At 48.5% G+C, this 21510-nt stretch overlaps 1 protein-coding gene across 1 annotated transcript in view; it reads right to left on the reverse strand.

Moving 5' to 3' along the window:
* PARM1 (prostate androgen-regulated mucin-like protein 1) overlaps positions 1–21510 on the reverse strand; it is a 99607-nt gene that overhangs the window by 33595 nt on the left and 44502 nt on the right. The window contains exon 2 of the mRNA XM_059159064.1: positions 2113–2904. Within this exon, the coding sequence (XP_059015047.1) occupies positions 2113–2904 (792 nt within the window). The remainder of the gene's footprint in view (positions 1–2112; positions 2905–21510) is intronic.

Below are 21510 nucleotides of genomic sequence, written 5' to 3' on the forward strand. Positions count from 1 at the left end.
AAGACACAGGTTCTACAATACAGGCCAGAATGCTGGGACGGGACGGCCTTCCCAGCCTGTGAAAGGTAGTGTCAGATTATGGAGAATCTTGCTTCCAAGCTCAGAGTCTGTGCTCAGGAATATGCATCTACCATGTCTGGACTATCCTGGAGGGGCAGCAAGTGGAGAAAGGGAAATCAGCTGGAAAACTGAAGAAACAATGTCATGGTGGGGTGGCAGGAAGGGCCGCCCTGGGACACAGAGAGAAGAGATCTGGACAGAGATCTGGAGGAGATCTCTGGGACAGAGGGAAGAGATCAGGACCTCTTCGAGCCTGTATCTTGCTGGCCCCTTTGCTAGGGACAGTCCTTAAGATGCCTTAAGATGCCAGGTCCAGTCCACACCCACCCTGTTCCAGGAACCGTGTCCATGCTAAGATGGTCCCTGCACATTGGGGCCATGGTGAGTAGCAGGCAGCAAGTGGGGGCGTGGGCTTGATGTGGAAAGTGTATCGAAATGCTGTGAGATGAGTGTTGGCTGGACGTGTAAGCAGGGTGCTAGTGGGTTCAGGGTCTGCAGAGGAAATCAACATTCGAACTGGCTGTGCCCCTCTCCAACCTTCTGATGAGCCCTCCGGGAGGCTGAGCTTGATGGACAACGCTGTGGCTTTCCCTCTTCTTGGCTTCTGGCTGCATAGCAGAGGGGAGCCGGGGAGAGTGGAAGATTTACTTCCTTCACTCCCAGGAGATGAACCTTGGGTTAGCAGTGTCTCAGCCAAGAGTCACTGCTTCTGTTAAGGTCGTCTGTTCCACCAGACTCTTCTTCTGGGTCCTGGTGATCGTTCCCCCCTCCTAGGCCTGACTCATAACGGTTCTGCTATTATGCTCCCCTGTTGTTCCCCCAGACCCCAGCCAAGACCTTTGTGATTAATTTCTTTATCTCAGTGTGACTGAATCTCTCTCTCTCTCTCTCTCTCTCTCTCTCTCATTGGGATGGTCAGTGATATACTCGGCCTTTGAAATAAGAATATCTGCTTCTTTGGGATTTTATCTACCAGTAAACTGTGAGCTCTTCCCAGAGGAATCAGGTCTTGCTCATCTCAGCCCTCTCTCTCCACTTCTACTGCCTATGGGAGCTTCTGTTCATGCGGGTTCCTTACCGATTGTTAAAAGATGTTCATTTCTCCTCAGTCACAGCCATGCTGTGCGTCCAACCCCAGCTGGTCATGTGGCTGTGTTCTGAGCGTTCCCCAGGGAAGGGGCCATAGCTCCATTTCCCCCTTCACCTTCTGGCTGTTCCCACCTCACTGTTTCTCACTAGAGAGTCCAAACACTCCCACTAAGGCCTTTTCCTTCTCGATACCCTGAAATTGACCATCTTTACGTCAATGTCAGAGGCATGTGACCTCAGAAGAGACCCTAAATCTCTCTCCACCATGATGTCCAAGATTGCAAAACCAAGATAAGAATCACACTGACTTCAGAGGACCACTGGGAGAATTCAAACAAATGCAATGGCCTGTAAAATTTATTGTCTTTCTCATGAAATATATCAGTGACTTTAAAGAATAAGCCAGTTCTCTACCCCCCCCCCCCACCCCTTATCCTACTTGGCTTGACTGGTTTCCATGAGGTAAGCACTCCGTTAATACACCAAGCAAAATTCTAATAACTGACCTTTCCTGAGTGCTCCCTCCCCTCTGGGAACTGTTCTAAGCACTTCACAGGTCCTCTCACTGAAGCCCCACAAGAATCATGTCCGACAGAACCTATTTCGTTCCCATTTTACAGATGAAGAACAGTAACGGTACAGAAAGATGAAGTCACTTGCCCAAGGGCAGGCGCCAGTTTTAAACCCAGGAAGCTGGGCCAAAAGCCACACAGATCGCCCCTCTGTGGATGCTGTCTCCCCTGCTGACATTGTCGGGGACATATGTGAAGTGCAATCATAAGGACCCGAGCAATCAGTGAGGCAGCATGTGGGAATTAACCAAGGGACTGAAAGCCACGTTGGCCCCTCGCTGGAAGTTCTTGCGGATGGACCGCCGGCGTGGCCCCCCTGATTCAAGTCCAATGGCGCGGGGTTAACGGGGCTGCTTTCTTCGCACCTCGGGGTTCCGGGACCCAGACTCACCTGAACTGAGCGCGTGCTCCACTTCCTGCATGATCACGCCCGGGGAGGCGGTGGTCTCCATGTCCACCATCAGACAGGTCACTTTGGCCGGCGCCGTGGCTTGGGGCGTCGTGTCCGCGGGCCTCGGCTGGGCTGTGGCATGGGAAGTGGGTGTGTGCGCAGAGCTCGGCTCTTCCGTCGGGGACCCCGGTGGGGCTGGGGATCGCGGTGGGGTTGGGGATCCCGGTGGCGTTGGGGATCCCGGTGGCGTTGGGGACCCCGGTGGGGTCGGGGCCCCCGTGGGCTCGGTGCTGGTGTGGGCAGAGCTGTGATTGGCGCTGGTGGGGGAGGCGGACCAAACCTCCCCGGCTGGAGAGGTCGACAGGGGTGGGGGCGAGGAGGCCGGAGCCTGAGGGGAGGGGAGCGTGGGAGAGCCGGCGGGGGCCTCGGAGGGGGCCCGGGACCCCGTCGGGGGCGCGCTTGGCTCCTCGGTGGTGCTCGGGCCGCGCTCCGAGGGTGTGGGTGTTAAGGGCGCCCCGCCGCTGGCGGGGGAGGCCGCCGCGCTCGGGCCTCCCCAGGGAGAGGCTGGGCCGCTCGGGCCCGCTTCTCCGGGCTCTGCGGAAACGTTCCTGGGGCGTGTGGGCGCCGGGGCCGAGGCCGGAGCCGGGAGGACCGCGTGGCCGGGCGCGCCGCTGGTCGGGGAGGCAGGAGGGCTGCGGGGCGCGCTGGTCCAGCCGGCCGTGGACGGGAGGGCGTTGGCCGGAAGAGACCCGGGGAAGGGGGCCGACGGCGGCAGGCTGTGCACCCGCAGGCCTGTGGAAGAGCCAGCACAGACGCGGTTAGCGCGCACGCCTGGGGCCGGCGGCGCCCCGCGCTTCCACCGGCCTCTCGCGCTCTGCGCGGCGCCCTCCCAGCTGGGAAGGTGACCCGGGCCTCTCTTCTCCGCACTCCCTCTCCCTCCTCCCGCTGTGTCTCTCAGTGGGAACCAGCCTGAAGGCCCAGGGAGACACACGTGTAGCCAACACATGGAAGGAGCTGTCTTGTCCCCTGCTTGCTTGGAACTGCCCTTAACTGGGGAACTGACCTTCCCCGGGAACTTTCTGGATTGTTTGGGGGTGTGTGTGTGTGTGTGTGTGTGTGTGTGTGTGTGTGAACCCCAGTTCCTGCGCTGACAGTGTTGGATCTGGGGTTGGTGAGGGCAGAGCTGGAGGAGCTCCTCTGTCCGCTGTTCCCCGGCCCAGAGGTTGTGAGCTCTGCTGTGTGTGTGTGTGTGTGTGTGTGTGTGTGTGTGCTTTTTGTGTGTTTATGCACAGGGATACTAGGGCTGTGGGCTTGCTGCTGGGTCGAGCCAAGATGTGAACACATTCTCTGTGAAGGGGGAAAGGCAGGAGGTCCTGGAAGAAAACCTGACGGGAGGAATATGTTTTGGAACTATTATCTGGGACTGGAACGTAATTCTTTCAAATTCTAGCCTCGGGTCTTTACAATCATATCATTTTGCAAAATGGTTCCCCTTCACATTTCCTAACATTTAGAATTAGTTTCTGTTCTTCCTTCCTTCCCTCCTCCCTCCATTTACATATTCCGTTTAATTAACTAATTCTTTCATTTATTCAAGTACTTAATAAATGGCTTCTATCACTGAGTGCTATCACTCACCCAGTCTTGAATTTTTATTTCACTTTTTATGTAAACCACCTTCAGATTGAGTCCCCAGGCCCCTCCCCATCCCCCAACGAGCTTTTCCTCTAGTCATTTCCATTCAGTGGTTGACACCTTCTTTCGGTCAGTTGCTCAGTTAAAAATGGAGACATCGCCCTTAATGCACCCCTTTCCCCCCACCCCATATCAAATCCACTGGTGAGTCAGGATGACTCTACCTCGAAAATACATCCTAACCCAACCACTTTTCTCCACCTCCTCCATCATCTCAAGATCACCTCAGCCACCAGTCCCTTGCCGAGACAACTGCCACAATCTCTTCATGGGTCGTCTGCCTTTTGGATTTTCTCCCTTTCAGTTTGTTTCCACAGAGCAGCTGGTATGATCTTTTATTGGTATGTCAGCGCATGTTCTTTAATTGGTCAAAACCCTCCAAAGCCATTCTGCTGCACTTAGAACAAAATTCCAAACTAATCCCCTGTGTCGCTCCGTGCTCTCCTCGTCATTCAGGTTGGTCTCTGCTCAGATGTCACCTCCTTCTCAGAGGAGCCCTCCCAGATGATCCCAACTGAAATCATCCCCACTCCAGCTCCTTGTTCCGTTTTTAAAAGATGAATTTTTTAATTGTTAAAGTGCATGTAACATTTACCATTGTAACCATTTTAAAACCAGCTTATTTCTTTGAAAGACAGAGAGGAAGTGCAGGGCTTGGGGGAAGGGGTAGAGCAAGAGGGAGAGAGAGTCTCAAGCAGACTCCACACTGAGCATAGAGCCTGATGGTGGGCTTGGTCAGGGCTCCATCTCACAACCCTGAAATCATGACCTGAGCCCAAACCAAGAGTTGGAGGTCTAACTGACTGTGCCACCCAGGTGCCCCATTTTAACCATTTAAAAATGTATTTATTTATTTGACACAGAGAGATCACAAGTAGGCAGAGAGGCAGGCAGAGAGAGAGGGGGGATGCAGGCTCCCCGCTGAGCAGAGAGCCTGATGCGGGACTCGATCCCAGGACCCTGAGATCATGACCTGAGCCGAAGGCAGAGGCTTAACCCACTGGGCCACCCAGGTGCCCCATTTTAACCATTTTTAAGCTCAGTGGAATTCAGTGCCATCACCACTAACCCATCTCCAGAACTTTCTCATCTTTCCCAAACTGAAACTCTGTACAATTAAATAACAGTAACTCTCCTTTATTCGGTGGAGACCACTATTACACTTTTTGTCTCTGTGGATTTGACGACTTTAGATAATGCATGTAAGTAGAGTCATATTATAATTGTCCTTTTGTGAATGGGTTATTTCACTTAACCTAATGTCTTCAAGGTTCATCCATACTGTAACATATGTCAGAATTTCCTTCCTTTAAAGGCTGAATAATAGACTTTTATACACATAAGCCACATTGTATCCATCCATCCATTCACTGATGGACTTCTATGGGTTGTTGCCACCTTTTGGTGACTATGAATAATGCTATGAGTCTGAGTGTACAAGTATCCATTTGAGACCCTGCCTTCAGTTCTTTTGGGTATATATCCAGAAACAGAAGTAGTGGATCATATGGTAATTCTATTTTTGATTTCTTGATGAACCACCATATCCTTTGCTCATTTTTTTTTTTTCATAAAATAGAAGTTTCTTCCTGAAATCACATTACTATTTATTTACTTGTTATCTCTCTCTTCTATCAGAATGTAAGCTCCATGATGGCATAGGGACCCGGTCTTAATCATTAATGTTTTCCCCCAAGCCTAGGACAGTGCCTAGACCATGGTAAGTGCTCAGTAAATCCTTGTGGAGGGAAAGAATGAAGGAAGGAGGGAAGGAAAGGAGAAGGAGGGAGGATGGATTAACTTAAGAAGTTTATCCAAACATACTCCAGAATCTCTCTGTTCTCTTCTACATCTCACGTAGTATGGCCATATCCACCAGAGCCACCTCGGGAATGGCTGCCTGCCTGGTGTTACATGAGCACGGGAACCTTGCTTTCAAAGCCAACCTCACTCTCTGTCTTTCTACCACAACACATACCTATGCCTGATGTCATGTTAGGTCTTCAACTCTTTAAGTCTCCATATTCTGAGGAGATTTCCTTGGAGATAGCATCCAAGAAATGGCCAACCATGACAAAATTCATAAGGAATGAAACATAGGTTAGATTCCAGCCCAGAGGACAGGGCAAGAGATGTATTTGGAGGCATTCAGGCATTCGGGGGAAAATTGCTTACTTCTTCATTCTGGCACACAGGAGACACCATAGCTGATGACAAGTTGTGCTACAGAATCTATCCTGAAGGCAGTTTTCTCATATTTAACTGAATTTAACATTTGAATTGTTATAGAAGTCCTTAGTTTTATCTTATTGAAAAGGAATCAGTCAAAGCCATAAACTATAAGAGAGTTACTCTCCTAGTAAATAGGAGGGCACACCTTCTAAATTAGGTCATATAACAGTCCATGTTGCGGTAGTGGAGTTCTGGCATCTCGGAAGTGCCAATGATTTCAGAACAAATACAGAGCAAGAGATCTTTAAAATATGGACAGAACAACAGTTGGGACAATATTATTAAAATGCTGGATCTTCACACGCAACCTTTGGAGCTTATTGGCTCTGCATCCTAGTAACTCCCATGGCTCATTATTCTGTGGCTAAAACCCCAAAATGGCAATGTTGAACTACTATTGATAGTATCGGAGACAGAAGGGGGCAGAGATTATTGCAATCTGAAAGCCAAGTCAGAGCCTTTAGGAACCAGGGATACCTGAGAAATGAGCTGTGCACAAAGGAGCATTCATTCGTTCATTCATTCATTCTTTTATTGAGTAGCTTCTACACCCGTGGCTTTGCCCTCAGAGACTTCACTATCCAGCAAGACAGAAAGGACCCCAACTTCCTGTCATATGATGTGGTAAGTGCCTCACTGAAGTAAAAGTGGGTTATAGTGGGAACCCTGAAGTACGAGGGATACATTCTGTATGGGGGCCATGAAATGCAAAAGTATACAAATGTCATTTTCAAATGACATTTAGAAAAGCTACAGAAGAGATGACATTTGAGTTGGTTCTGAAAGAATGAGAACACATATGATGCCACTTATGGTGTATGATGTTTAGAGTGACAGCTGCATTGTCATTTCCAGTGGAGCTAAAAGCTGGACCATGGAAATCATTACAGTGCTGAAAGGAACATGCCTGGTAATTGGTTTTGTTGCTAGAAATATGTATTTCCTTGTTTAACTCTGACTGATATACTTTTATAGCTTTTATCCTTCCTGCTTCCAAAGAAGACCGGAGGTGTCTTCTCCCATGGCTACCTTCTGAGTACTTATTTACAATACTTTAAAGTCTAGGGACACCTGGGTGGCTCAGTTGGTTAATTGACTGCCTTTGGCTCAGGTTATGACCCCAGGATCCGGGGATCGAGCCCTGCATCAGGCTCCCTGCTCAGTGGGGAGCCTACTTCTCCCTCTCTGGGTCTTCTCTCAGCAAGAAGACTTCCAAGGCCCATTAAGACTATCCTAGGGAATGCCTGCTGTCTTCATCTGCTCAGGCTGCCAGGTCAAAATACCATGCAGACCGGGTGGCTTTAACAACGCAAGTCTACTTCTCACAGTTTGGAGGCTAGGAAGTCCAAGCAAGGTGTGGGCACATTCAGTTTCGGTGGCCACCTTCTCTCTGTGTCCTCGCATGAACTTTCCTCACATGTGCTCGTGGAGCGAGAGAGAGAGAGACGGCAAGCTCTCTGCTATCTCTTCTCAGAAAGGCACTAATCCCATCCTGAGGGCCCCACTCTCATGATCTCATCCAATACTAATCACTTCCCCAAAGCCCCATCTCCAAATACCATCCCACTAGGACCTCAACGTTCAGAATCACAGAGATGGTCTGAGGAAATATATTTCTACTTTCTCATGATGGATTTGTGTTTCCAGGGGAATACCAAACTAAATAAGTCAAACATATAAGGATGTATACTTTCTCAGGATTAAAAAAATTTGTTTTAGAGCTAGAAAGGGAGTATGCTGTGTGAGCACAGCTCCTCATTTGATACATGGAGGACAGACGTGGAAGCTGGAGTGGTATAAGTGAACTCATACTTCTAAGAGCAGGAGCTGGGCTATGTGGCCCAGAGAGAATCCTACAGGGTCAGAATCAGACTTAGAGCTTCCACCTCTGACCCTGCGCCCCCCTCCCCCAATACACATACAGTGTGTCCTTGACCTGAAAAGAGTGGTAAAATGTACTGTAGCAACTGCCATTATGGGATAAGCAGGGGAGGGGGAGGGTCCACGGGAGGCCAGGCAGCTGAATAAGCTGAAATAATTGAAATAATGCCCTGTATACCTTCCCATTCCAAATAGAGCCACTTTCCCTGGAAGAAAAGAATTAGCGTTCATATTTCCTTGAGGAAATGGCAGAAAAACTAGAATGAAGAAATCGAACCCATTACTTTCAATTTAGAGGTGAATGTGCTTTGTTCCAAAACAGTGACATTGCCAGATGTGGCATGCCCGGCCTCGGCAGTGACAGGCCTCTGTGCCTGGAAGGGGCTGACTCAAGGAAGGAAATCTCTTAGACTTGGCCCAGAGGAGAGTTCTAGAGGAATGATGGCCAACTTCACCTAAGCCGAAATTCCTCTGTGTAGGCTTACAGATGGCAGCCTTTCCTGAACTTTGGTCAGAAGTTTGGAGCTTTTCTGTTGCAAAAGGAGCTGAATGCTGCTCAGAAGAAGAGCGGGTTCTTAGTTGGAAAGAAAATCGTTCGTTTCCGTGTACATTGTCCATTATTATGGGAGAGACCAGTATCGAAGTTTCTATCTCTTTGGTGTATGAAAGAAAGGTGTCTGGCTCGATCCCCAGTTTCTTGCCTTGCCTTCCAGGGGGTTGCCCGGTTTGGGTAGGCGAGTTCTCCCCAGGCGGAGGTACTCCGGGGTAGAAAGCCTGCATTCTGCCCTCGTGCTCCACCTCTTGGCCTCACGGGGCGTCAGCGGCATCCGGCCAGGCTGGCCGCCAGTGGACAATGAACGCCCCGAACTGTCACCTTTTCCTGGGTTTCATGAACAGCAACATGGGCCGGTGCCAGCGTCCCAGGTTGTCTGGGTGTTGCTTACCCATCCCCCACCCCCCACCCCCCTACCTTCCCACCCCCCACATGTCCTTTCCTGCCCTTCGCTTGTCAAGTACCTGAGGGAACATGTGACAAAGCTTTGGCAAATTCAGTGAAACTCGATCAAAACGCAGTCGGGCCCTTTCCCGTTGCTGCCAAGTCAGGCTGAGTGTTGCCGTTGCCTGTGGTCTCGCGGCTCACGCCAGGCCTGCCTGACAGGGGCCCCCAGGGCTGCTGAAGGGCTGCATGCTAAATGACCGCTGAGGTCAGCCAGACGGCCACCACCGTGAGCTTCCTGAAAGGCCAGCCGGGCCACATCACACCCCCTGAGGCTTGAGAGGATGATGGGCAGCCGCGCTGGTTTTCCCTTGACCGAAGGCAAAAACTGCAAATTCCCCGCAACAATGTCATTTTGGAATATGGGTGAAGTCCGGAGCCAATGGCCAAGGAAGAATTCTTGAGACGTCTTCGATGCAAAAAGGTGGTTTATTAAAGCCCAGGGACGGGACCCTTGGACAGAAAGAGCTGCTGCACTGGGGTCTTGAGGAATGGTGATTATATGCTCCAGAGTTGGGAGAAGTAAGGAAAAGGGAAGTTTCATATGCTTTTTTTTTTTTTTTTAATAAAGATGTTATTTTTTTTTATTTATTTGACACAGAAAGCGAGAGAGATCAAGCAGATGCGAGCACAAGCAGGGGGAGCGGCAGGCAGAGGGAGAAGCAGGCTCCCCACCGATCAGGGAGCCCAATGACAGACCCGATCCCATGACCCTGGGATCCTGACCTGAGCCAAAGGCACCCGGTTAACCGACTGAGCCACCCAGGCATCCCCCAGATACCTACAAGATACCAGAGGCCTTGCCGTTGTGAAGTTAAGCTTGTTTTCCTCTCCAGCAAGGTATTAACACTAATGTAGTGGGAGACTCCTGGAAGAATGTCACATGTGTCCTACCCAGGACGGGTGTCAGCTTCTTTACGCTTTGTCTTCAGCTAGCCTTTGGCTCCCTCACCAGCAAGGCCTGGAAAGCTCTCCACAATCCAGCCCAGTCCGTCCATCCAGCCTTGCTTCCCACCAGGTCCTCAAACACACCAGGCATTTCTGCCTAAACAGCGCGCTCTCTGGTCTCTGCCTGGGTTACTCCTATTCATCACGCCAGTGCTCACCAGTGTTCGCTGAAGGGCCTTTGCCGATTCTCTCCTTAAATCCCTCCCTCCCCCACCCCCAAGCCCTCCTGGGCTCAGGGCCTCCCCTACCTTAACCGCCTAGCACTGACGTCTGACATCTGAGTGTTACTATGTGATTGCTTCCAAGAAGCTTTGTTTAACACACGCCTCCCTCTCCGTCCTCCAAAATGCACATGCACCATGGGCCGTAGTGGATCTGCTCACCACGCATCCTCCTTGCCTGGCTCATAATAGGAATTCAAGCAATCCCTAAAATAAACATATTTGAACAAACTGAACGACGCCCGACTCTCTGCCTCCTTGCCTTTGCCTGTGCTGTTCTTTCCACCCCGAATCCCCCTCCCTGGCCCGATTCTGAGAGCCTTATCCCCTCTGTAAGGTATTCTCCAAACTGAGGGGGGTCACAGCACTTCGCACAGATTTTAATTGTAGCACACATTATCCCGAGCCATGCTTTCTCTCCATGCTTGTCTCCCATTAGTCTGGGAGCCTTACTCATAGGGAGTGCAGCTTGGTCTTTGTGTCTTAGTGCCTGGCACAGATAAGGGACTCAATAAATATTCATTGAGTGAAAACACGGATTCTCTACCCTTTGAAAGACAGAAATGTTCTCTGGCTTATAGGCTGGGCCCTGAGAGCACAAATGCATCTTCCCTTTGATCTGTCTGTAAGTTCCATAAAAACCATCAGCTAATACGAAACTGGAGATGGGTCTCCAAGCAGACGTTTGCTATTTTTGCGTGCTCGTTTCCACGCTGGAGACTGCAAGAATTTCCTTTCTCTGGGCGTGATACAGACCAGAGTCGCCAGCCCTGGAGGGGTTGGCCATCCATCAGTTGGTCCAAACACAGGCCGGCCTTACTTTTTCTTTACTCAACGGGCTACCCTTCTGTTCAAGGGACAGAAAAAGAGAGAGTAAAAATAATCTTACGGTGATAAATATTTTTTAATATCAAAACTGGGCTTCTGCGTTCTTTAGTTGAGTGAAGCCACTGATACGGACTCGCAAAAATGCCCAACTGAGGGCACCCACCGCTCCAGAAGATTCCTCTAACATCTGCAAAACCACCACTAATCAGAGGCTGGTCCGACCATATGGTATTCGACAGCTATCATATGCCTAGACAGAATGTGTATGTCCCAAAGCCATCAAACTGTGTTTAAGACACTTGTTTGAAGTAGAAAAGCCCTATTCTCCAGAGTGTTTTGTTTATGGAAATGAGATGCAATCCTAGTCCAAAAAGAGGAAAAACGCTTCTGTTTTTGAGCCACAAATGCGAACCTGAGTGGTGTGTGACTCAATTTCTCTCTCCATAAAGTCAGGGCTCACGGTACCACCGGCCTCTCCTGAGACTGCTGGGAAGGCTAATGACAGAATAACATTTGGGATGAAGGTTGGGTTTCCTGGAGGAAAAAAATGTAAGATTTTTCTTTCCTCCCTCCAGAAGCAACAACTGTTTTTTGTCCCAGGATGTTCTCCCACAACTCATGACCCTTGGTTGTGTGGGGACTGTGGTGCTTGGCTCAGGCAGCGGCTGTGCTGAGCTCGGATGCCCACTGGTACCTGAAATCCCACAGGTACCATATAGGGGTTCCACGGGGGGAGCACTGGAGAGAAAGAGACAGCGGAGGGAGGGCGAGACCCTTCTTGATGGCTGCTCTGTGGTCGCGGGGAACACGGGTGTGTGCCGTGAGTAGCAGGCTGCAAGGAGGCAATCCATCACCTCCGTGAGGTGTGTGTGTGGGGGAATTTCTGAACAAGCGTCAGGTTCTTCTGTTCTTCTCTTCCTTAGGTCCAGTCCCTACATATGTGGGATCTGGGACGAGAGCACATGCAAAGGTCCGCACAGAGAACGTCTCAGTATGTACCTACTATACGTCACTTTGTGTCTGTGGCCCAGTCTGCGTTCCATCCAGGGCCCTGCAGCCTACAACGAGGGGATCCCTCCATGCCCTGGGAACACGTGTCCCACCCCCCGGGGATCTGCTGGGGCACTGCAGGCCAGCGCCAGGCCTGGGCCCACCCAAAGCCAGGATGGAGACGGCCCCAGACACATTCCACGGGCAGCCTTGGTGGGCAGGCTCCCCCTCCCTGGGCCTCACTCTCATGGCAGGATTTCCAGACATTCTCAAGCACAGGGGACGGACAGAGCGCAGGTAGCACTTTGGTTGACTTGTAGTGACCAAATTTAAGCAGAGGCCGCCACTCCTCCACTTACCCAGACCCGAGGCTTTGAATCTCTCTTCCCCTCACCCCTTGGAGTGCTTGCTGGTCACACTTTCCAGCCTGGGGGCGCAATTCAGCACCCCCATCCCTCTCCTGTTTGCTCTCCCAATTACTGAAATTCCAAAAGAAAAAGAAAATCTTCATGGGATTGAAGAGAAGAGAAGATCTTTGTGTTTGGGTGTTTGTAAGATGCTGCGTCTCTTGCGTGGTTGGGGGGCGGCATATCTTTCCTTCCCCCCTTCCCCTGATAAGCTCAGATCACAAACGAGCTCTTTCTCATCCCCTGTAGCCCTTGCAAACCATAAATGTAAGAGAGCCCCTAATACTGTCCTGGTCTGACCCTGAACCTCTTCCTTCAGAGGATCTCCCTTCAGGCTTCAAACTGCTCAAATGGCCGAGGCAGCCCAGGGCCATGGGCACCACGGCCCGCTCAGCCTGCACCCCCTTGCCGTCTTCCCCCACATTGCTGCCAGGACAGCTGAGGGCACCATCCATGACCCCCTGTTCCACACAAAGAGCTGGAGCTCTTCAGGGGGTCAGCTCCGTGGCAGCCTACCTTTGGAAGGACAGTCCTTGGGGTCATCCTGGGCTGATGCGTCCGGGCATTCAGTCAGTTAGTAGGCAATCTGACTCATCACAGGATAACGCCGAGAAATGCAATCAGATGCTGCACTTCTGTCTGCCTCGCCACTGAAGGTCACCCCTGACCACCCAGGGGTCAGGCAAGAGGGCGAGGAGGCCTCCAGCGCAAACATATCTCCATGACTGGGCAAATGACTCAGAGGAAGCTTCCGCTGAAGGGAGGGGGTGGGCAGGAGAGGCTTTCTGAAAGAAGACCCATAACCCTTCTTCCTCTTCCTGCCGCCATTTTCTTTCCAAGACTGTCCTCCAGAAGTGCCCGTCAGTGTAAACAGCGATGCGTCATCATCTCTGTTTTCTTCTTTTTAACATTTTTTAATGTACTCTTAAAATAGAAATATAACATACACGTAGGATAAGGCACACATCTTGAGTGTACAAATCAATGAATTTTCACCTGTGTGTATACTGGCATAATCACCACCCAGATCAAGATACAGAATCTCTTCGGCAGCCCGGAAAGTTCCCTCACCCCCTCTAGCAGGCAGAACTCTCCGAAGGTAACTCTTCTTCTGACTTTCATCACAGTAGATCAGTTTTGCCTGTTCTTGAACTTCATGTACATGGGAGTGAGTACTCTTTCATGTCCGCATTCTTTCACTCCCTGTAAGACTGTCTTGTGTTGTCATGGGTGTTAACAACCCATTCTTCTTCATTGCTGCATGGTATTCAACTGTGTGATTATACCACGACTTATGCGTCCCTTCTGCCAATGGCGGGCATTTGGTTCTTTCTAGTTTAGGGTTGTTATAAATGAGCCCGCTTCATAATTTCTTAGTTAACATGTTGCTAGTGCCCTTTTCCAAGCCAAATTTTCTGGGTACCTTATAAGGATTAAGTCACTTAATCTTCACCATAAGTGGGAGGTTACCCCTATTTTCCAGGCGAGCAATCCAAGGTGAAAAGAGGTTAAATAGCTGTAACTAGAAGGAAGGAGAGTTTGGATTCAGAGTCTAGAAGGTAATCCATTTCAGCGACTTGCCTTCCTAACCGTCTTACTGGAGGTTTGACTGCGATGGTGAAAGTTATAAGCCAGACAATTTATCAGCTGCTTGATCTCGGGAAAGTCTCTTAATTTCTGTCTTCTCGCCTGCACACTGGGGTAACAACAGTACTCCTTTCACAGAGCTATTGTGAGGATGAAATCAAGAACCCATATAAGGCAGACACTGTTGCTTGACTATGCTAACATCCACTCCCCAGTCCCTCTTGCCTGCCTCCCTATAAAGGCTATGGAAGTTCAATGCTCCCTTCCTGGTCTCCTTTGCAGCTAGAGATATCTGTGAGCCCCAGTTCTGCACAGTGAGATTGTTGGGAGGTAGGTTAAGGGGATTTTGGAAAAATTTTGTTTCCTTATAAAAGGGATATGTAAGAAAGGGGAATTCCCATGGTACCTACTCTTTCCCCCTTCCTTACTTTAATGAGATGTGATGTCTGGCCGAGGGACAGCATCTTCTGAAGCTAAGGATGAAAGTCAATCCAGTAGGGATGAGAGTGAAAGAAAGAGCCTTTTTCCTTGACAACACTGTAGATCTTGCCAAGCCAAGACTGGTTTGCCTACCTCCAGACCTCCTGCCATATAAATCATAAATGCCTTTGGAGATTAAGGCACCATTGGTCAGGTTTTCCATTCTTTGCAATATAGATGACAGACCACGTCCAAAGGCCTGTCACAATGTGCTTCATACAGAGTAAGAGATCAATAAATATTAGGCTATTGTGCTGACCTCTGTTTAATTGGAAAGTGGGCCCTCATGACTTCACCTCCTTTAATCTGCTAATAATCTGCAAAAGGCACTTTGTAGGCACAATCCGAGGGAGACGATCACTCTTCATGGCATCGGCTGTGAGCCCCCGGGGACAGAGAGCTCCCCACATCCTTCCAGGAAGCAACAGGCAGCGGGAGCTGTCAGCGTTCCTGGAGGCATTTGCTAGGCTGATGCGTGTGAGACTGAGCTGCCTCCCACACCTAGAGAATGCTGCAGAAAGGGAACAATACCCAAACCAAAACCCAGCTAAAGGTGATGTGTGTTTTTCCACTTTATTGGAAAAAAAAATCAGAAACTTCCAGGGCAGCTGCACCATGAATCTTGATCTGACATGAAGGAGGCTGCTGGGCTTCGGTTGCTGAGAAAGCAGCGCCGAATGGCCACCAGGGACCTCCTCTCCTTATTCCCAGACCGGCTGGCCTGCCCTCCTCGGCGCCGGCAGAACGGCACTCTCCTGTTATTTTCAAATTGTAGACTTCGCTCAGCAGTTTGCTTTTTAAAAACGCAGTTAGACTTTTGTTTGTTTAGGTCCAACATGACAAGGCCCAGTCAAGTGCCTGCTCAGGAAGAGGACGTACTGCAAGCGATGGAAGTGGGTTTTGTGTCTCACACAGGCTTTCCACTGACCGTGGCAGGGTGGCTCTATTTTCCCTCGGGTATGTTGATGCTTAATGCCTTCTGCACCTGACCCTTCTGAACAAAGACCTCTGATACTGGTGCAGTCGTGATGGCCCCTTGACCGCTTTTTCTCCCCACAGATCATCTGTTTTGCCAAGTATGCCAAAAGCTTGACACTGTGGTCTGAATGTCTGCTTTCCCCCCCAAATTCACATGTGGAGTCCTAACCCTCAACCTGAAAGCTCTGGGGGGTGGGGCCTCTGGGAGGTGCTTGCGTCAGAGGGTGGGCCCTCGCGAATGGGATCGGTGCTTTTATAAAACAGATCCCCAAAGAGCTTCCAGTCCCTTCCACCATGTGAGGACACAGAGAAGACACCCGCTGTGAACCAGGAAGAGGACTTTCAACAGAACGAGACAATGCCTGTGCCACAACCTTCGGCTTCCCAGCCTCCAGAATTGGGAGAAAGAAATTTCTGCTGTTTCTTAGTACCCAGTCTGTGGGATTTTGTGGCAGCAGTCTGGACAGATGAAGACAGAAGCAGATAAACAACGAGCTGCAAGGGATCGGTAGCCTATTAAATGACACACCAAATTAATTAATTGTAATTTCTGTGCTTTAGCTTTCTCCTAAACAACAGGTTTAAGAAATTACAATGTCACCATGAGAAGATGCTCAATGTCACTCATCATTAGGGAAATGCAAATGAAGACCACGTTGAGGTATATCCCCCCACACCTGTCGGAATGGCTAAATTCAACTGTTGTTGAACTTATATAATGTTAATGTTATATAATGTTATATGAGAAACAATAGGTGTTCATGTGGACGCAGAGAGAGGGGAAGCTTTTGCTCTGTTGGTGGGCATGCAAACTGGTGGAGCCGCTCTGGAAAACAGTCTGGAGTTTCCTCCAAGACTGAGAAATAGAACTACCCCGTGACCCAGCAACTGCACTACCAGATATTTACCCAAAGAATACAAAACGACTCATTCAAAGGTATACATGGTCCCTGATGTTCATAGCAGCGTTATCTACAATAGAAAAACTGTGGCAACAGCCCAAGTGTCTATCGACAGATGAATGGATAAAGAAGATATATAGACATATATGTGCATATATATGTGTACACACACACACACACACACACACATATGCACAGTGGAATATTACTCAGCCATAGAAAAGAATAAAATCTTGCCATTTGCAATGACGTGGATGAAGCTAGAGTGTGTTGTGCTAAATGAAATAAATCAGAGAAAGACAAATACCATATGATTTCACTCCTGTGGAATTTAAGAAATGAAACAAATGAGCAACGGGGACAAAGAGAGGTCCACCATCCCAGGGGGAGAGAGAACCAAGCGCCCGCTCTTTCCGGGAGGAAAGAGAAGGGTCCGCGGTCAGGAGGAGTTGCAGTCACATGTGCGAGCTCATGGCTCACGTGAAGGTATGAAGACGGAAGCTAAGTGAGAACAGATCTTACTTCCATTTCACATGCTGTTCCCTGTTCACTTTGCGGGAGTGACTCTTCTCTGCGGAAACGTTCTTTGCAAGGAACCAAATGAGCTGAAATCAGTATGAGGAACCATGCTCGATAGAAGAGGGTGATGAATGTTAATCAAATTCTTTAACTGATGCGGGGAAACTGGTGGTTTGAAGGAATTCCACGGTGAATCCTCATTTAATATGATTAATTACCTCCTAATTTGTCACTTGTGTAAAGAAAGCTTTCTGATTTTTAATTTGCCTAAAAATCCAGACTCTCTTAGGCTTTTGCTCCTGAACTACTCCAGAAAGAATTAGCTGACTGCCCTTAATCACAGAGTTTACATCTCTGCTTAAAATACCATAAATCACTAGTTGGGAACACACAGCCACATAAACATGAGCTTCAGGCTTTCATTTGTTAACCGACTTGCAATGGCTGCTCCCTCAGTATCTCAGCAGCCAGGCCACCTCGGCTGGGAAGAGCATCAGCAACGCCAACGCGACCGGTGCCCTGGCCCTGTGAGCGGCGTCCGGCGAATTCCAAGGGAAGTCTTTGGGATCCGTTAAAATGCTGCCCTGTAGCCACTGGCTGACAGGTGCTACCAATCGCATCGATCTGGAAGGACAGCAGCTGGCGACGTGAGCTAACATGGGTGAATTGCGGAAGATGATTCAAAATCGGTAGCTCAACCTGACGGGTCGTTCTGCTTTCGGTATACTTACTTAGAATGCATCTGTAAGTGCGGCGGCTCAGAAAAAGAGTTATTCAAAAAGTGACTCTGCCATCTGATACCTTCTGAACCTTCTGACACCTTCTGAATATATTCTTTAATATATTCCTAAATCCCCTCCAGCAATGTTGGAACAGCGTGGTGATGCCCGGAACACACACGTGCTTCCTCTGGGGCAGAGGCAGCTCTACCTCGTGGCTTTACTTTAAAAGCAATTCCCAGGTCTACCTATCCAGGCTGCTGTGCTCTCCTGGGTTCCAGGGCTCGCTCTGTTCATTTTGGGCTCTGCATTCAAATTCAGTAAGTCCAGCAACTGGTTTATCTTTCCCCATCAAACCAATTCCTCCAGGCTTCCCTTACTCCTGTCATCACCCTTCCCTTTATGCAAGTTCCTTTTATTTTATTCTTAAAAAATGTGGTATATATTTAAGGAGCATGATGATTAAGGAGTGATACGATTACTATAGTCAAGCTAATTTGCATATTATCTCTTCATGTATGTTACCATTTTTTGGGTGTAGGATGACAGCACCCGAAATCTACTCTTTTAGCAAATTTCCAATATTCAGTAAGTATTCTTTTCAAAGATTTATTTATTTGTCAGAGAGTGAGAGAGCACAAGAAGGGGGAAAGCAGGCACAGGGAGAAGCAAGCTCTGCACTAAGCAGGGAACCCCATGCAGGACTCCATCCCAGGACCCTGGGATACTGACTCGAGCCAAAGGCAGATGTGTAGCCAACTGGGCTAGTCACGGTGCCATCCATCAGATCTCTAGACTTATTTATCCTATGCATCTGCAACTTTGTATCATTTAAACCACATCTCCCATTTCCCCACCTCCAGCCCCCTTGGTAACCACACTTCTACTATTCTCTGCTTCTATATATTTAACATTTTTAGAATCCATATATAAGTGAGATCACTAAGTTGTTTTTTTCTTTCTTTGTTGGCTCATTTCATTTAGCATAATGTCCTCCAGGTTCATCCATGTCATTGCAAATGGCAGGAGCTCTTTTAATGATTAAAAATATAAATACATATGCTATAATTTCTTTAGCATTCATGCAAAGCCACACAGCCCACAGGAGGCAAAGCAGGGGTTTGGGTCCTCATGTGTCTAATTCTTTCAAGTAATCCTTCAGGTCTTTTTGTAAGGAAAATTGTATTTCTGTGGCTGTGGAGGCTAAAAGGGAAGCATTTTGTTTGCACTCTGGTGAAATATTAAGCTACACCTGACTGCACACACACGCACACACACGCTCACACACACACACACACACACACACACACAGAGTCCAGCCAAACATAGAAATTCCTTGTCTATTTAACTAGAAGGAAATGTGTGGGTCATTCTTAGATTAGAGGACAGATGCATACATACACTTTGGCAGGGGTTGTCTGCCAGCCAGACTATCGACACGCCTTCTCTCCAGCTCAGAGACTACTTTGAACATGACAGATTCACATCTCATCCTAAAAGCACTTATCAACTCTTAGCTGGGTTTCTGCAGGCAGAAGCAGAACCACTTCGGTTTGGTATGGCTACGGGCCTGGAATTGCAGTCACAAGTCTTCATCCAGAAAATCTACCTTTTACTAAGTCCTTCTCAAGTGATGATCTATAGAAAAGCCAAATTATTCTTTGCCAGATCAGGAATAGCCTTTCTATTTGCTGTGTAATTGAATCAAGAGCATTTCGGCTTTGGCGTCTCTCTCCGAAATCCGCCCTTTCATTTACGACCTAAGCAAAGAACAGCAGAAAGCAAACTTTGTGAACCGTGCATAGATAATTAATTCTCCTTCTTGTGTATGGTTGTACACACAACCAAGAGAGGAATATGCTTGATATTGATACTTCAATGTCTGTTTCACTGTACTAAAGCCACAATCAGTCTAAGTAAAAAGTACCACGCAAAGACAGGGAAGGCAAGATTCTCTTCTTTAAAAAGGTGGGGAAATGTTCAGACGGTAACAGTAGCAAGCTTGGCTCTCCAGACTCACAAATGAGTCCCGGTTCCATCATTCCAGCTGCACGCAGACCAGTTCTTCTGGGGATGACATTTTATTACCAGATTCAGCAGGCCCCAGTCTGCTGAAACAAAGTCTAACCTGAGCAATTCCCAAAACGATTTTCCTAAATACCCCCTTGGTGCTGCCAGTGGCACTGGTTAGGTCCGGCGTATTAGAAGAAAGTTTGATTTCTCTCTCAGTTTTGTTTTCTATATCCTGTGAAACTCAATCCTTGTTAATCCTCCAATTTAAAATGTTATTTGAGCCCACTATGTCCCAGGTCCCACGCTAAGTGCTGGGGATATAATAACGACCAAGGTCACTGCCCTCATAGAGCTTTTATTCAGGGGAGTGAGCCAATGACGAAGTGTGCGGTTAGACTGCCGTGTAATTAGTGAAGGCACGGGGCGCTGATCAGACACATCAGAGGAATGGCCTCGGGCACACGCGGCTCAGGGTGTTGGTATAAAATTTCCGAGGGAAATTCTGGCTCAGGTTGGATGTAAGGGATGGGTAGAAATTCGTCCATGAAGAATGGTGAGGGTAGGAAGAAGAGGGAGCAGTATTTTGGATGGAAAGAGCATCATGTACCAAATCCCAGGAATGAGAGAACTTGAAGTCTCATGTCATATCTGGAACCCAGAACATCAAAGGATCTGGGACCAGATCGTGTAGGGCCTTAGAAGGCACGGATGAGCTTTGGACTTCATCCCCGTGATTTGAACCCGGGGGGTCGGGCGGGGGTGATCAGCGTATGGCTTCTGGAAGATCGCTCTGAGGTGGGCAGAGAATTGAATGGAGGCTGACAAGTCTGGAGCTGGGGAAGACAGCTGGAGGCTGTTTCAAGGAAAACAAAAACAAAAACAAAAAACACTGTCCTGGACAAAGGCAGGGGCCATGGACATGGAGAGCAGGAAGTGCCCTCAGGGTCTTGCGGACTGGGTTCCTTTCATGTCATTCTTGGTACCATGATGGGGCCCATACACCCTGAACATCCGAGGGTCTGCAGAGCCAACATGGCACGGCAGGGCCAGACCACCCTCTTCAAATCTCAGCTCGGCTCCTCATTAGCTCTCTGACCATGAGGGGAGTTACTTCTTCTCATGGTGTCTTGGTTTTCTCAAATGTAAACTAGAAATAATAACAGTATACACCCCGTAGTAAGTACACAATGTAGAGCTCATATAAATCAGCACTTAGAAGAGGGCCAGGCACATAAGAAGTGATTGATTTTAATTATTAGTATGACATGTCTTTGGTATTACGCTGCCACCTGCTTTATTCATGCTCGTCATCTACCCTGTGGTGACATCTCAGTCCTCCCGTCTCGCTCCTTCCTTGCCTAACTCTACTCTGCTCATGCCGTCTATGGGACCATCAGCACACCTGGCAGCTTGCCCCTCCTCTTTTCCAGACAGCAGAGGCCTCCCAATTAAGTCCCCAATTCTTAGTCTAACAATAAAACCCTTCCTTAACCTGGTCTTATTTGCTCTTCCTTAAGCTTATTTCCCATTATAGTTATATCCCAGAGTATGCCCTTCTGGCTTACAAGAATTTAAATTTGCAGGAGTTTCATGTAATATTGGCTTTTGGTTATGAGGATGCTTTTATTCATATTTATGAGAACTGCTTTGGATGGTGGGTACTTCCCAAGTTGCCGAGCGCCAGGAAACAAGATCCCCTATGAGGTCATCTTCTGAGTGGCAAGAGTCCCAGTAATTTTGGTTTGCAAGTCTACAGTAGGACAATCTGATCCACTATTTACATTGCTTTTATTGATCGATTTTGTCTTTTGTTGGCTAAAATAGAATAGTAAACCTTTAAATGTATGGGACAACAATAGCCATAAATGGGCTGAACTAAAGCATTCAGCCTTATCACAGAGGAACTGATGAGAGGAAATTGCCTTGGAAGGCCACACCGTGATAACTAATGTCATTTACTTAAGTGACAGTGTCCGTTTCAAGGGGATTTGATATTGTTTT

Source organism: Mustela lutreola, chromosome 1 (assembly GCF_030435805.1).
Source record: "Mustela lutreola isolate mMusLut2 chromosome 1, mMusLut2.pri, whole genome shotgun sequence".
NCBI lineage: Eukaryota > Metazoa > Chordata > Mammalia > Carnivora > Mustelidae > Mustela > Mustela lutreola.